General features: G+C 45.9%; 1 protein-coding gene across 11 annotated transcripts in view; it reads right to left on the reverse strand.

Moving 5' to 3' along the window:
- Window positions 1-16829, reverse strand: part of LOC120947859 (tensin-2) — a 109196-nt gene that overhangs the window by 22484 nt on the left and 69883 nt on the right. For 9 of the 11 annotated variants that reach the window (XM_049606328.1, XM_049606325.1, XM_049606321.1 and 6 more), the window contains 6 exons: window positions 14674-14721; window positions 11595-11966; window positions 11076-11203; window positions 7848-8072; window positions 7214-7764; window positions 1431-1445 (listed from right to left, as the gene is read on the reverse strand). In XM_049606328.1, coding sequence (XP_049462285.1) covers window positions 1431-1445; window positions 7214-7764; window positions 7848-8072; window positions 11076-11203; window positions 11595-11966; window positions 14674-14721 — 1339 coding nt within the window. The remainder of the gene's footprint in view (window positions 1-1430; window positions 1446-7213; window positions 7765-7847; window positions 8073-11075; window positions 11204-11594; window positions 11967-14673; window positions 14722-16829) is intronic. The other 2 variants (XM_049606326.1, XM_049606322.1) reach the window with 1 other exon arrangement.

Here is a 16829-nt window from a genome sequence, read left to right on the forward strand (position 1 = left end):
GGATTCGAAATCGGTCCCGCTTCCAAATTTGGTCTACTTGGCGATCTTGATTACCTTCCGCGGTGTGCGCGAGTGCCCGGTGCCGCCGGTGCCACAGAGCAGAAGCGAAGTGCGTTGCGGTTCGCGATGCGAGTAGAGGGGACCGAGAAAAGCAACACGAAAGTCAAAGTGTGGGATAGTACTGAAACGGACGGTCAAAAGCGCTGCACGGGCTAAGGATTGCAAAAAGGGAGAAACGCCGAGATTTGGACAGCACGCACTCTGTGGATTATGATCGGCGCCAGGGTTGTGTATTGTGTGTTTAAATTGGTAACTCGGGATCAAGATGGGATCGGATTTCGAACAGGCGACCCTGGAAAAGACGACGACAACGTCATGCTACAGTTTCGGCACGTCTGTCTAAACACAGATTCTCCAAAATTTCCACCCCACAGGCAAACTGGTTTGCTGGTTGTTTCTTCGGAGCACGATGACGACAAGAAGACACATACACACACCAAAACAAAGACGCAGAAATCAACTGTGTCAGATCAACATCAACCGCTGTTCGGACGAAAGTAGACATAATTGAGAATGATTAAGTCGATTATCGGTTACAAAAAAGGAATAAAAGGTACCGTCGTCGCGTTCGCGGTGCCGAACATCATCTCGGACGCTCGTGGACAAGCCTTCCACTAAACGTTCTTCTTCAAATGCAAACGCGCTCGCACACCACCACGACCACCACCCGCGACTTCTTTTGATGTAATGCGACGGAACGCTTGCTAACAACGGCTCGCCATACCATAGGTGTGAGAGTGAACAGAAAAGAGCTCTGTTTGCAAGATGGTCTGAAGAAGTATTAATTCCTTAAGAAAGCGTTAAGATGCGATTGTACGAAAGTGGCACTTGGTGTCATTTCCACTAGGGAGCGCGTCTTGGGAGGCCTTTTCTATACAGAGAGACAAATTTGTTGAAAGCATCAATTTTACACGAACGCTATACAACTCTTGCGTCTTGCTTGGCAAGATCGAAAATGTTTGGAATGGACCTGTCAAATTATTGATTGATTGCGAACGCATCTTCATAATTAGAGCCTTAACGCTATGGATGATGTGGATGATTTATAGCTGTCATTTGGTGCATTTTCTTGATGGGTGTGGCATTGAATAGCCCCGTTTTTTTGGGGAGGAAGTGCATGAACGCAAGATCAAAATGAGAAATTATGTGAATAGAGCGGAGGAAACACACTGCAAATAATCAAAATGCGAAGCAAACTGATACGAGGAGCTTTGCAAGCACAAGAAGAATGCCCTCAACCGATCAGATCTCCTCGCGTCCGTCCCTGGACGTCTCTGGTGCCCTGTGAATTGCCAGCGAGTCAAGTGCCCCTCAGTGCGAACACACGGTGTAATTAAGCACCCAAGCGAGCAATATATTAATCAGTTTACCTTTTTTGGACCAACCTATGACGACATGGTGATGAAGTTTCGAAGCAAACACACGAACACGTCGAGCCCACCAACGACGACGACAGCCATCCACGGTGGACACGGGCGCGAAAGTAAGTACACACCCGACAACGGAAAGGAAGATGAAGCGGAGGAAATTTAATTTAGAAAATGTTGATCGAAATTTTGTGCGTTCTTGTGGAATGGTTCCTGCTAGAGGGGTTGCGCTTTATAGCCCTCCTCCCGAAAGTGATGGTAAAATTTTTGGCACCGGTAATTTAAAACGCCCATTTGTGAGTTTACCAAATATTTAAATCGAAAAGGCAACTTCATCCCTCGTCAGGGACGCACAGTGGAATGATTCCGCACCGCACAACGGCAACGCACTGAATTGGTTAAACTCTGAAATTCAACTCCCAGACCTTTAGCGAACGCTCTGCATAAGGCTATCCCTGCCGCCTAACGAGCCTAAAAGCTGCCAAACTTGTCCCTCGATGCTCGGTTGCAGATTGGTCAGTGGACGAAGCACCCAGAGCCTTTAAACTTCTCTCGTGGATATACGACTAAAAGGGGGTGAGACAAAAAGCGCTGCATGTCTGCAGAAATTGTCACCTGGAAAGCGCTGGTGGTGCCGTCTGGTGTGCGACCTTTCCGTTTCGGAATCGGTTTCCCCCAATCAGTGCACGGATTCGTGCCAGAGTAGTGGACGCACACACACGCGCGACATACTTGACACCCGGGTGTGTATATCTTGTGCAAAATATCTCGCGACGACTTACTATCCCTGCCCCAGCCAAACAGCTCCCCTGAGAGGGTGCTGCGCGTGGTTCGCAGTTGCAAGAGTTGTTTGGGGCGTAGGTGTGACTGGACTTTCGCCCATGTTGCCTTACCGCCCAGGTTGCACTTCCCACCTCGTTTCCCCCGTTTGCATTCACACTTCCAGCGACAGAACTGGCACTGGGTGGTGCTGCCGTGCAGTGGTCGGTGAACGGTTATGTTACCGAAATAGAATGCAATACACTTCCTACGGTGGGTAGGTCGTCGTCGCGACCGTTGGTAACAGATCGAACCGAGTCGGTGTGGTTTCAAAGCGTGAAGTAAACAATCCCGCATATGCCCGCTCGGTCAAACTTTCCACGTTCAGAATTGCTTCAGAAAGTCGCTTTATATGAGCCAAACACCGAGACTTCAAGGCTTCAGGATATTGGAGTTCAGGGTGTTTTCATGAATGTTCTATCTCTCTTTTCTAATGATTGAAGAGTAAAAAGCCGTGTACTACAATCGATTCTGTGGCAACAAGAGGGGGGCGACAGAAGAAAGTTTGGAATGTCCGGCTCTAATTATTAAACCGGTTGCGCATTGGCAACAATAACAAATCACAACTCGCGCAATAGCACAACCTTTGTTCATGACTTTATTTATAGAATATTGATCGTGCGTCGAACCATTAACCGGCCAAATGTTCCACAGATGGTTTGTGGTTTTGGTTACTTAATGAAATCATCATCACGCAATGGCTAATATTACCGCCAAAATGGAGGTTTCTTTTCCGACCGGATAGTTGGGCAACATTTTACTCCCTTCTTATCATAACTCTTGATGTTTTTTTTGGGGGGAATGATGCTACCGGTTGAATGTGATAAAACACGCTGTCTAAATACAGGCCGAATCTACAAGTGGTTTGACGTCACACTACGACAACGGTGCGTGTTTGTCGCAACATAAATTCATGTGTTCCCCATTCCGGCCTACTGAAAATAGACACTTGGGTAGAGCATACATATGCCCGCAGCGTGCTGTTGTCTAGGGCGGGATTGCTTCTCAAAGTTCATCCACTGACCCGGTGGGGTCTCACAGTCAGTGACTGTGGTTCTCCTTTACATTGGTTCTAAAAACATGACTAAACATATGTACTAAATACGATATTTATCTTCACTTAAAACGGTTTATGATAACTGAGCACCACCACCGCATAGGACACTTACACCGTAGCATTTTGTCTCCGGCAGACAAACCGTCAGCCCTTTCCGACACACTTTTCTTCCACCAGAGTAGTAACTGCAATCGATTTTACTCTGCTTATCGAAAGCAGCAACGAACACACATTTGCACTCAATCAGACATTGCTGCAAAAAAAAAAACCCGTTCGCAACCCAGTGATGACACATTTGTTGGACCCCGAGCACAATGTGACTTTGCAGACTGGTTGTCTCGCATTATCATCGCGATTTTTCTTTGCACCAAGTCCGCCCAAGGGGGCTAGGACACAAACATTCACTATCTCGGGACGTTAGGCCATTTTACTCATAGTGTGAGAGAACTGAGAAGAAGAGAGCGAGAGACAGACAGGGACGGGACACGGGTGACACAGTTTCGTTGACACACGCACGCCGAACCACACCAGAACGCGACCAGGGAGCAACTCCCGAAAGAGGAACGCACTGCAACGCACCGAAGCCCGTCGTTTGGCGCGACAAGCGGCTAGCAGTTGGCTGCGCGCACGCTAACGACGACGCCCGGGAAGATATCCACATGCGCACGAAACACCCCATCTCTGGATTGCGTACCGAACGCATCGCGCGTTGTGAAAAGGGGAGAGTCTCAACGCACGGCGAGTTTCCCCGGCACGGCGAAACAGTTCCCCCCACGCGCGTCAGTGGCTGCGACCATCGAGCGGAATTGTTTCTAGAGACACAAGTTGGGGGAAGAGTGGAGTCGCAAAACAGAAAACTTCAGATTCATATTTCGAGAAAAGAAGCAACGAAACATGACACTGGATGTGATTCTGCGGTACCAGGGTATTGCCGAGAAGATTAGATTAGATTAACCATGTGTAAACGTCTGCCTAAAGGTTTGTCTAGTGATACCTAGGGTAATTTCTTAAGGCGAAGAGGTTTGTTCAGTACTATTTTCAAGGACGCGTTTGACATGAATTCTCGTTACGCCCTTAAACATGTTTATTGCCTTAATGCTTCAATAACAAACACCTGTTTAAGTTACGAATGCCGCAAAATAATAATCACACTTTGCCGTGACCACTAGTTGTGCTTGAAATGTTTGTTAAACATCATAGCGCCACCACCAAAACATCGTTCCGTCGCCAGTCTTAAGACGGGCCGCTTTTCTGGATGGCTGGCAACGTTTATGATTGCACAACTCTCAAAATCTATGATGCCTAACATTTTCTCCATAGTGCTGTGCTGTGCCGTGTGCTCACGGGCTGATCAAAATGAAGCAATCCGGCGTTCTGGTTGCCTTCGCTGCCGGGAGCCAAGCCAATTGTACAATGAAGCGAGGCCGGGAGAGCATAACTGGAGCGTATCGTTAATGTTTCCCGACCTATACACGACCAACGGACGAGAGACCGCGCTGTTTATTTGTTGAATCTTACGCATTTCGGGTGGATTAGACATCAAATACCGGTTGGTTCGGGTCTTAGAGAGCGAAATTATGAATATTTCGCTTTTTGTCGCTGTAAAATGTGCTTTGACAAGGTCTGCGTTTACAAAAACGCAATTTGCTTCTATCTGTTTACACAGGAAGGATAAACTTACACACCAACAAGGCCTATCGAAAGTGAGCAGTGATAGCATAAAGCAGAAAAATAGGAAAAAGTGTGATACACTTTATCGATTTCGCTAAGCAAACTGATGGCATAGATAAAACGCCAACATCGGAAGTAACCCACCATAAGGCAACGAACAAACCTGCCCATAACGGCGCAGTGAAGGTTATGCTCATCAATACCGCCAAGGCCGAAACACGCGATAATCTTCCTCACCATCATCATCATCCACATCATTCGTGGTCGTCACCCGATGCGCTACTGCGCTCGCCACACCTACACGATGCGATCATAAAACAATCAATCAATAAATTAACCTTTTCCATGCACAGACACACACTACCATTGCCTGGCAGTGTTAACCTTTCGCGCTTGTTTAGCGCTCCAATAAATCGATCGTAATCATCGAATGCACACACTGTGTTTACTGGGGCAACATTAAATTTGCGTTGGGAAGGGTTGGGTCTGCGTTGTTGGTAACACTGTTTGAAGAGGATCCGTGTTGCCGACCACACGGTGTGTTATTATCCATTTAAAGTTCTTACACAACACGCGCCGCGTGTGGCGTTAATGTTGAATTGGATGTCTTCTTGACAAACAATGAAGTGCCAACGAGAAAAAAGATATCTTTCATCTTTCGCATAGACACAACATATTTTGGGTTAGAAATTAGCCGCTCTATGATTATGTGGCGTCAGCAGGAGGGGGAGTCAAAACGAAGGTACACATTCTAAATTTATACCACACCCGAATCTGAACAGGAAGAAGAATTCCTGCAAATAAGCATCATAATCTGTAAACAAGCGTATCGTTAGGCCATTAATGTCCCGAAGAACGCCACTTTCTGCGGTGAATGAAAGGCAAGGCGCGAAGATTGAATTGCGAACACGCCATCCAACAGCTGTTTTCGCAGGTTGATTAAACATTCGCCTGACAGTCAATCCAAGGCGGAGCTGAGAAGTTTATCAGCTCAACGGTAGCACCGACGTGCGAATGGTTTAAGTTTGTAACGCCGGCCGATGAATCATCATGCCCCCGAGAGTACGAGAGTGTTGGTATCAGTGTTTTGGTACAGGAAGAGGAGGAGACACACCCGAAATAGCGCCCTTTCGTGGGGGTCTAATGCGCGGTAAAACGTAACGCAGTGTGGTGGTGTTGGTCCAAAAATAGCCCCTCTACGTACAGCATCAATAAATCAAACGTTTGTCAAATAAATTAGAGTGAATTAATTACGCACTCTGTAGAAAGATATCGGTGGAGCTTGCCCCTCGTGGTGGTGTACTGTGTACGGCTCCGGGTGAACGCTATTTCCCAGCCTACAATTATGCTGAGATCAGATTTCACTGCATGGTAAAACATGAATAATGGATGTAATTGTATCATATTTCGTGCATTGGAAAGGTGTAAAAGGCGGAAACAATGTCATCCTTCGACCCAAATGTTGACCTCTCAGGTGAATCACGTTACAGCCACGGTACGGTTTGGCTGAGGATTTTATAAATGGGGTAGCGTTTAAGTGTTTTGATCGCTACTCAACGACGGATGAAGCTATTAATGTTGTCTTTGTTTATAACTCGTACGCGAGAGCCAAAACCCTAGCAAGTTCCTACTGATGTGTGGGACTCTAGTATCTTCTAGTAAGTGATTATGAAACCAGTGCGCGATACTAAGAAAACTATGTTGGCTTGAAAGAGGATCTATTCCTGATATATCAAAGAAAGCTGCATAGAACAAAGCTCTAAAATAACGAAAGCACTAGAAACAACATCGAATGACTGCAGGAAATAAATAAGTTTATTACTGTAAAGCATGCATCTAACTGAATGTTTCGAAAAATAAGATATTTCATACGAATGTCGATTCAGATAAAGATTATCAAAATTCGACCACGATTGTGGATGACTAATGTCATTGCAAAGTTATTACATAACATCAAATATATAAACAAATGCAATTTTAAAAATAGAAATGTTTCAGTTTGCAAAAATATCATTTTGATAATTTGCAACTATGAGCAATACTACATTACAGAGCAGTACTGCCAGTAATAGTTACGCTACACACTGTAAATATTATCCGCCCAAAAGTATGCAATCGGCATTACATGTAGCCGAATGTCGACTTTCGTCTCAACGTCGACAGTGGACTGTTCTTGAGCCTTTTTGAAGTGGTTGCGCATAAAATTAAAATCTAAATCGATAATGCTCACGATTCTTACCTTCATTGATCGTTTCCAGTAGATCACCGTTCTCCGCGATCGGCTCTATGCGCACGAGCGGATCCTGGAATACTAGTATCATCGGCCGCTCGTTCGGCACGGTGTCGAAGCAGAACGTCATCCTGTGCTCGGCGGAGAAGCGCTCGTCTTCGCACGCGAAGTCTACATCTCCCTTGGTGAATTGTACTTCCTTTTCGGTTATGGCACATGTGTGAAATTGCACGGACGCGATCAGCTCCTTCTCGTACGTCGCCTTGTTGTTATTTGGTATGATCTGGTAGCAGCGGACCAGGATGTCGCCGCGCAACCGCAGCGGATGCTTGATCTCGTAGATGAAGTGCCGCGTCGTGATCGGTATGACGTAGATGTCGGAGGTGAACAGACACCGGACGCCCTCGAAGATCTTGATGAAGCTGCGCCACTCGCTGTTGACGGTTATGGCACGGTAGTGCAAACATGGCGGCGATTCGACCCGTATCGCTTTCAGGAAGAAGGAGGACGAATTCAACTTGATCACACCCGACAGCAGCCCGGAGAAGTATTGAATGTATCTGGAAGGTGGAGATAGTAAGAGGGATGCATTATAAGGACACTGTCATAGATTTGCATGGCTGAGCAGAGGTCCGTCACTTACCTCCTGTGGGAAGGAATGCGCAATGGACCGGCGACCGTTTCCAGAAACTTTTGCATCGAGTAGATGTCCAGATCGAGCCAGGTGGGCGTCCGCCGCCCATTGTCGGTACCGCCGGGCGAAAGGGAATTCTTCGAGTGGCCGCTAGCTTGCGGAATGTTCGAGCCGCAGATTTTTTGATACTGCAGGTACGCTGCGATCGCCGTCCCGAGCCGATGTTTATCTTCCCTGTAACGAAACAAAAAGACCCAGAATTCGATAAATCAACAACAGCACATGAAATGTAGAAGAGAGTAAACATTCTAATGGGCGTAATGGAAGAGGGCTGAAACTGCAACTCATGCTGCGACCTTCCGCTTTTTTGTGTGCCGACGCACAAGTGCAACAAAGCTGCTGCTCGCGCGCATGTCGTGTTATAAATTTTGACACGTCAATTTGCAATCCGTTTCATCCCATTGATGCTGCACACAATAGTGCCTATCGTTGGCAAGATCGTTATTAGGGTAATTATTATTTACTGATAATTCAACGCAAGTCGCGTGAACGTTTCGTCGAGAAATCGATTTCAGGTCGTGTGAGGGAAGCGAAGTCTTGAAAACCTGAATCACGAGTGTAAAAAGGAGGTTAATAACTGTTAACTTCCCTGAAATGACCCCTTTTGCTATCCTCAGCCTAGCTTGAAAAGTGGTGCTGACAAGTTAAACCAAACTTGAGAAACGATTTCCTGTTGCGTTGCTGCATGCACCCTGGTGATTCGAGGCCGAATACGCTTGGCTCTTTTGGAGTAAGTGCAAATTAAAGCATTCGCACGAATCGTTTCGGGTGAGAATGGTTGCCCAAATTACAGATTTACCGTGGCGACCGGGTACAGAGAGGGCTTAATGTGCTATTTCCTGTTCACATTAGGTGTGTGCACGCTCTTATCACGGTTTGCGCATTGAAAAGATAAATGGTTTCAGTCTTCTGTTGGCAGTCACAAATATTATAAAATAAGTTTTGGCGCTTTCATTAGCAATTACCCGTTCCAAGCCAAATCTGACAAAAAATGTATTATTAAAACGTTGCAAAATTATGACTTGCCCGTCTGCTTGGCCGAACGAGTAATCATAACATTCTCACATTCCGCGATGTTTACTCGTCTGCCCAAAACAGTGTGGTTCCTCGCCTCTTCTCGTGCGGCACACCAAATCGTTTGAATAAGATTATAAAAAATCAAACGCCCATATCCGCCCAGCGCACACCGCAACGAACGTTTCGAAACGTTTGCAACAAAGCACGGAGTTCGCTTGTTTTTGCTTCCTTCGCTTGAAGGAACCGTGAGATATCCGCAACTACAGACTACCAAACCAAACTGTAATCTCGTCACAATCTCTAAAATCCCTAAAGCAGCTTGTGTTTCTTTTCTTGCCCGATGTACCCACTTTCTTATCATCAACCAGGCCCCCCGGTCAATAGTTGTGTTGTTTGCCGAGCAGGCGGAAAAATTGATTGGTACCGGCAAAAATCGTTACAACAACAAAACTGATTGCTTAAAAAATCTATGTTCATGCATTATTTATAAAGGATCGCGAAACGGCACTCGCACGGACGCCCCTTTCCTCCACGGTTTGCGAAAGTTTGCGATGCGTTCTCTTTGTGTCGCAGCTTTCGCCCTTTCCGCTAGCGCCAGTGTTGTTGTGTTTGCATGTTGCATACGCTTACGGTGAAGTGTGTCTTCCGCCGGTGTAGAGACGACGACAAAAGGTAGCAACAAATTGCCGTTGTGCTGCCCCCGCCCGTGCTCCTCCACCGAGCCATCGATGCCGCATCGATCGGTTCAAGGAGGGGATGTGGAATGACCAGAAGCTACGGCGAGGTTAAAGCACAATACCCCACAGCAAGAGCGAAGAGAATGGTCGATGATTGACCGGCCGTGCGGGATGGGTTGTCCGACGGTTGGTGGTTGTCCGATGTTAATATTCGGACACGGACACGTTTTTCCCCGATTCGGAGATTTGATTACTGTACTGCAAATACCGTCATCGGTACATCTTGCACGGCCCCAGTACGACGGTGGGGTACTACACGCATGAAGCGCCAGTTCGTGAGGTGGCATACATGTCGGCGTTTGTGACTTTTTGCGTCGTCCACCACCGTGCTTGGAGGGGGCTTTTTTTGCTGGCAGGGAACAATAAAATGCAAACAAAAACGGCAAAAACAGATGTAAGCCAATAAGCCGGCATAATGCACCTTGGGTGCATATGCATACCGCTACAAAAAAAAAAAAAACACGCATCAACTACGGCGAGTTGGTACGGTTTTCCAGTGCGCGGCTTTTGAATTGGCCGTAAATATTCAAATATGACACTTTGAGCCATTTTATGCTAATGGTGTGTGCTGGTGTGTCCTACAATGTTCTTGGCGGTGAACTTTTGAAAGCCGATGACAAGCAACTGGGTCGTCAGAAGTTTGTCACCACAAACGAACAGAGTTAAAAAGACTTCTCAAGAGGAGAGATAGGTCACTCGAAACGCAGCTCTTATGACGAGCTACCCAAGAAGTTTAATTAAATCAACATTTATGTATGCTTTGATGAGCTCTAAAGATATTGGATATATGTTCCGAAGTTCGACAAAGACCTTTCAGCCCACAATTCTCAACGGCATTCAAATTTAAATTGATAGATTATTTAACCCACAAGGCGACCGGTACAGATCCGAAGAATGAGCGCCCGGTAATCCGACAACGCTTTAAGCCGCTTTTAAGTTTAAATTCCGGTGGCTTGAGTAAGCATTGCTTTTTCCCTCAGAGGCCAGACGTTCTTGCCACCAGGTTAAGCTTTTTAAAAAAGACTAGAAGATGATAAGAAAATAAATAAATACAGATAGTACAACGAAACCCTGAGGGACTGCGGGCGTGCATCATCATCATCGACGATCGGGTGAATGTTTGCCGAGACAACATGCCAGAGCAAAGTGCAAAGGGGTTCGTTCTTTCGTTTTTTTCGAATGCTTCAAACCCCTGCTCGAAGGTGGTCCCTTCTCAAGTGGATGACCGAAAAAAGCGCAGCCCCCTTTACACACATATCGCCGTCACGCAATCGATGCTTTCCCATAGACGTGACGGACGTGAGTGTAGGATTACCGCCGCCCGGACTCCGGCCGGTTGGGGGTCGCTCTCAAACACCGTTCGGTCACCTTTAAACTCTGCCGATCCTAACACACAGTCACACACGTATACACACGCACTCACCTGTCCTGTAGAACGACAATCTTTTCCTTCCCGCTGCCCAGCCAGGAATCGATGTATTTGCACAGCTCGCACAGCTTCTCGAGCGTGATGTTGACGAGGCGCGCCTCCAGATCCAGTATCCGGTAGTTCTGGAAGATGGACAAAGCATGAAATTAGAAGCGAGCTAAAGGACAGCACAAAACCAGATGAGGAAATGCTTCCGAGACTAAGCAGCTAGTAAGATTGAGTGATTATAAAGCTAACGGATAATGAGGTGGACTTATATTCTACCGTGCTGCGTACTGTTTTGCGCTCCGAGAGCTTTCCAAACGACGCGTTACGCAACTCCACTTAAGAAGCTTATCCTCGGCTTCCTGTCAAGCGGCTGCCAAACAGAGTTGCGAACGGGCGCGCGCACCGAACGCGAACGTTCCGGAGAATTGGACGCATTTAATTCAATTATCCACCATCCGAAAGCAGGTGAGATAGCCGTGGCCGGCTTTATATGACTGACAGGACAGGATCTCGCTCTATACCAACCTGCTTATGCTTCTGTTCCAGCATGTTGATGAGTTCGCGCTCGTGCTCGTCGACGGGCGGCGTGCCGTTCGGGGCGTGCGGTGACGACGACCCATTCTGAAGCCGCCGGGCCGGTAACGTTGACGCGAGAATCCGCTCCGTCACGTAGTTTAGCCGGAGCGATTGGGCCGCCGGTTCCTCGTCGATTCGTGCGACAGGATACGAGTGATGCTGTAGTTGCTGCTGCTGCTGATGATGCTGCTGTTGCTGCCGGTTGTAGTACGGTTGAAGCGAATAATTATGGTAATGGTTGTTATTTACATGGTTCAGGTTTGTGGTTGGCCTGGGCTGTTGCTGCTGCTGCTGCTGGGCGTTGATCGTATGCAGTGGTAGCTGGCGAAAGAGAAAGAGAAACAAAGATGCCAAATTATTCGTGGAATAGACGGGGTGTTCCGGCACAGACGAGGGATGTGATTTCGCTTTTCTTAGGAAGCGCGGCAATGGCAGACAAGCGTGGCGCCCAAATTTGGAGCACGAAACTTTTTTCATTCTCAGATAGCGATCTCTATTCCCTTTAGGGCTTTTTATAGTCCCGTGCCCGCTTTGTTGTTGTTTTGTTATTCCGGTGGACGCTGCTCGTTTAGCTTTTTCCCCATTTCCAAACCATCAGAATGCCGTGACGCACCGGTTTTTCTCTATTTTATAGATTTACGACCACTCCATCATCATCATCATCAGCAGCAGTACCAGACCCAGCACGGAGATTAGTTTCCCTGTCTCTCATCGGCATGCGATAGTCCATCATAAAATGTCACGTGCACATTTTATGCTTGAAAGATCCAGAACGACGATGACCCTATCTCGATCTAATGTGCCAGTAAGATTGCATCAGTGGTCGGTTCTTTTAAATGCCAATCATAAATCGGGACATACCGTTTACCGCGCATACTGCGCACCGTATCGGCGTGTGTTCGAAATGCGTTGCCTTTATATGATCTTCCCCTGTTGTCCAAATCGTCTTAAATCGAGCATCTTGACCGATTGCTGAGCCTGAAGTACAAACCCCATTAGGGCATCATGTGAACCTATGAGCCGATCTTCTTTACAGTTATAGATTTGTTCCACAAAAAAAAGAAGAATGAAATACGCCCCAGCTAACCGATCATTACTTTGCTGGACCTCGGAACGCGCATGACCCCAAAATAATGATCGATTGTGGTTGGGTTTGTTTCCCGAATCGGACCCGGACAACGCACAATAATGATGCTCTCCTATCGATATGGCTGTGCGTTTGTTGTTTGTTTGGAACCAAACCATGATCAGTACTACTCCCTCTGTTCAAGTTACCGATCTTCCGACGCGCAAAAGCGAAAGGAAACGTAGTTTCGAATACAAAACGAAATTGAGGCGAATTTATTTGATCAGACAAAATTGCCCTCATCCTGCCAACATTTGGACAGCTCTGCAAAGGGTACCCGTTCAATCCGTTCAGAGAGTTAAGGTAGTTCAATGCATGATAAATTGGACGATATGATGCTACTTTAAAGAGGATCTCCAGAAATAGCGCTAATGAGCACTGCTTGTTTTTGGTGTGCTTAAAAAAATGAATAAAAATTGAATGTCTATACTTTCTGAACAAATGCCAAGCAATGCGTTTACTGCCCAACAACGTGGAGCCTCTCTTCCTGCCATTGCTTAGATTGCAGTGAAACATTTACATTTTACGATACTTTGTTAAGGCTTCCATAATCCGTCCAGCCCCTATCCAACGAAGGCACAAACGATGGTTTTGCGAGGAAGCATTCCGCAACCCGACACTGCTTACCTTCACATACATAATGGAACTATTTCATTACCATAATTTATGGTTGAATGTGTGAAACAGTTACAGAGCGTCATAAACGGACTACACGATGGATGGCTAGTTGGGTACCGTTCCTTAAGTTGTTTCAGATCATACTAGCAGGTAACAAGCTTCCGTCTTCCAGACGGGAAACCCCGGCGTAGTAGTTAAGTTTTATTACATACTGCTTGTTATACAACGGTGATGATACTGAATGGAAGATGAGATTTTTTTGTCATGTCTCGTAATTATTAGAATATAATTTAGACAAATTTTAAACTTCAATTGCCACAATAGCCATCAGAATGAAGGCAATCATTCAGCCTGCGACTAACGTTAGTACCTTGACATGTTTTCACTTTGCAATTGTTCATGGTTAACCTCTCGTTTGGAGTGAGTTGAAAGTGAAATCTCCGTCTCAGACGTGATCAGCATCTCACTGGCAAGCGAAAAGACAACCAAGCAGACTTGGGACATGGCGAGTGCAGTCGGGTTGTGTCATGCAATCGTACATGTAAATGACATGATGAAGCTACGTGATCACCATCATATCCGTTTCATTTCAGAGACAATCGAAAGCATTGTTGAAGTGGAATTTTCTATCAAGGTTGGCGATGTTTGTTCAAGGAGAATTTAGCAAAACAAATCCACCACAAACAAACAAAGATGCAAAGAGTGAAAAACGACAATCAACAAACATTTAATGCTTATATTTCATTGTATTCCCTTAAATTCCCTAGAAAGTGAAATTGTATGTGCATTGTCAATGATTGAAATTAAAATTCGCAAGTTTTTAATTCCCTATAACTCTAGCTCGTTGAACTATTTCAAAGCAAACATAAACATAGTGAAGAATTGAAGAAGTGAAGAAGTGAAAAAAAATATCTTTCCTTTTGCGACTTCTTCAGTACGGTCCGTTCGATGTGTAGACCATATAAATCATGCCCGTCCGAAGGACGGAAAATGTACCCAAAGTGTGAAGCTAATCGCACCTCAATTTAGATGATCGTCTAGCACATTGACGCGCCCGTTTCCTGAATGATGTCGTTCATCGAGAACATAACCCTAGCGGCAAAAGCTTACCCTCAACGTCTAAATTAAATATAATCTCAAATGATGATCTAAATTTAATTACAGCTTTTGGCTCGCGCAGAGACGAAACGCTGTAATCTGTCTTTGAATGCTACTCTGTTCGGGAACTTTAGAAAATGTATATCCTAAACAGTGCTTACGTAGAGTTTCTTCATCTATACTCACCGAGTTGTACTTGTTGATTGTTTGCTGTTCCTCTTCCCGGCCATTTTTCTGTAATCAAATAAAAATGAAAAAAGGCAAATTTTAATCACTTGTGTCACACATGATGCAGTACATGACGCAATTAAGCCCACAATAACCGTCTGATCATCCTGCACAAATTGATTAGGAATTATGTCAACCTGTTCTGCCATTCTGCCTTTAATGTGCAGCGCTATTTACATTTCTTGTCTTGTGTAACAGCATCCGATCCGATGGCGATGGAAGCAAGCTATAGCTATATAATACACTGTGTTCGATTACGTCCGATCGCGTCATAAAAGAGAGATCGCGCTAATGAAGCTAAAGCGGTCGTATGGTCAATAATACGAAATAAAATTGCAATTGCACTGGCACATCGAATTGTGAGACGCGTGATGATGGCGGTTGGACCAGCCAAACAACAACATTCCAGCGAGTGCGCCAGTTCCCCCGCGAGCATTGCAGACATTAAGCATAACAGGGCGGATACGTAAAGCAAAGCTGAAACGGAATTTGCCGTGTCGAATTGTAATTTTTAATCGGCCGCAACATAGTTTAGTAGGAAGAGGAAGTACGTAAAGTGCTAAGGACGGAGAGGAGTGACACAAATGAAGCGAAAACTGCCACCGGAGGTCGAGAAGAGGAATGTTTTTGCTTATGGTAATGAAGTTACTCATTGATTAACTTCTGCTACACCTCTGGAGCTTTTTAAACGAATTATTATCCCTCGCATAAGATCAGTCCGTCCTTCTAAAACCGGTCCAATGTCGGCTTCTGCTGCCGAATGCCGTCAGAAACGATCGGTTCAACTTTTATCAGTACCGTCCGTCCGGAGGGCCATGAGTTCATTAAAACCCTCCAAACCTTAGCCCAAGAAATTCATCAGAAGATGCAGCAAACTTCTCGTTTGTAAGAATGCTCGGAACGTGTCTTCCGAATCTTGTGTGCCTTCAACCGTGCACACGCACATGCATTTGTTTCGCGCACAGCACTCCTGATTCACGCATGTGATTAACGGTAATGAATGTCTTACTTAGTTGTTCTGCTTCTTTCGCGGTTACATGCAGTGGAGCGTCTTCGGCAAAACTAAAAAGCTATTTCTCAATCCCTCTTTTGCTACCAAAATTCGCTCCTCTTGCACTAAACTTCTTGCTGTGCGATTTTAGCGTATTTTCTCTGTTAACTTCTTGGCATCTCACGAGGTGCAGGGTACGGAAAGTAAAAGATTCGTTTAAATTTTATTGCGCCAGACTAAGAGGGGTGCAACATTAAAATGCAAAGCTCCAGCAATTAGGAACGCAAAAATTGCTTCCACGCAAACGGAGTCCATATTTACGGTTTAGCATCTTAAAAATTCGAGAGGAAATAAAACGTAAAAGCGGTACAAAGTTTGAAAACAAAAAAAAAAAAACCTGCAGCAAAAAAAAAGACATGCAAACCCAACCGTGACAGGTTTATTGATCCTCTGTGCCGTTTCAAACCCCGGCTAAAACAGGCTCGGAATGTCGCCTCTCTGCTGGGGTTGTGCTGCACATGCGGTACATTATCGGACATTCGCATGCAAAGAGCTGAAATATGAAATTCAACCATCGCTCGTGTGCAGGTTTTAATAACACTGCACAAAACGGGGCAGTAAGCATAAAGCTGCGTACGCGTAAATTGCGGTTCGCAGTCTCGGTTGATCACGATCGAGAAGGGCCGCAGCAGCAGCAGCCGAGTAGATTCTTGCTCCAAACTTGCGCGATCCTTGAACACGATCGCGAATTATTCCGCCCACGACCGACCACTCTTGGTGAACTTTCGGAGTTCGGCGGAAACTGTGGAATGCAATCCCTCTCTCTCTCTCTCTCTTTCTCTCGGGGTCGAAAACCCTGAAAGCGCTTCGGGGTACTTTGGGCAGACCAATAAAAACGCAATCTCCACTGGGTACGAAAATTGTAGCCATTTTCTCGCTCAAACCATACGCCAAGACACGTTGTCACACGCAAACGTTGGAATTTGGGGAGGGATAAGAAGGGACAGGCGTAGACAGGGCGAAGGTGGCGACGAAATATCACACTTGCATAAATCTCTTTAGAATCCATTGCGGTGGTAAAGTTATAAATCAGCAACACCGCAGGGCATTTCGGTGTAGCCGG

Source organism: Anopheles coluzzii, chromosome 2 (assembly GCF_943734685.1).
Source record: "Anopheles coluzzii chromosome 2, AcolN3, whole genome shotgun sequence".
Taxonomy (NCBI): domain Eukaryota; kingdom Metazoa; phylum Arthropoda; class Insecta; order Diptera; family Culicidae; genus Anopheles; species Anopheles coluzzii.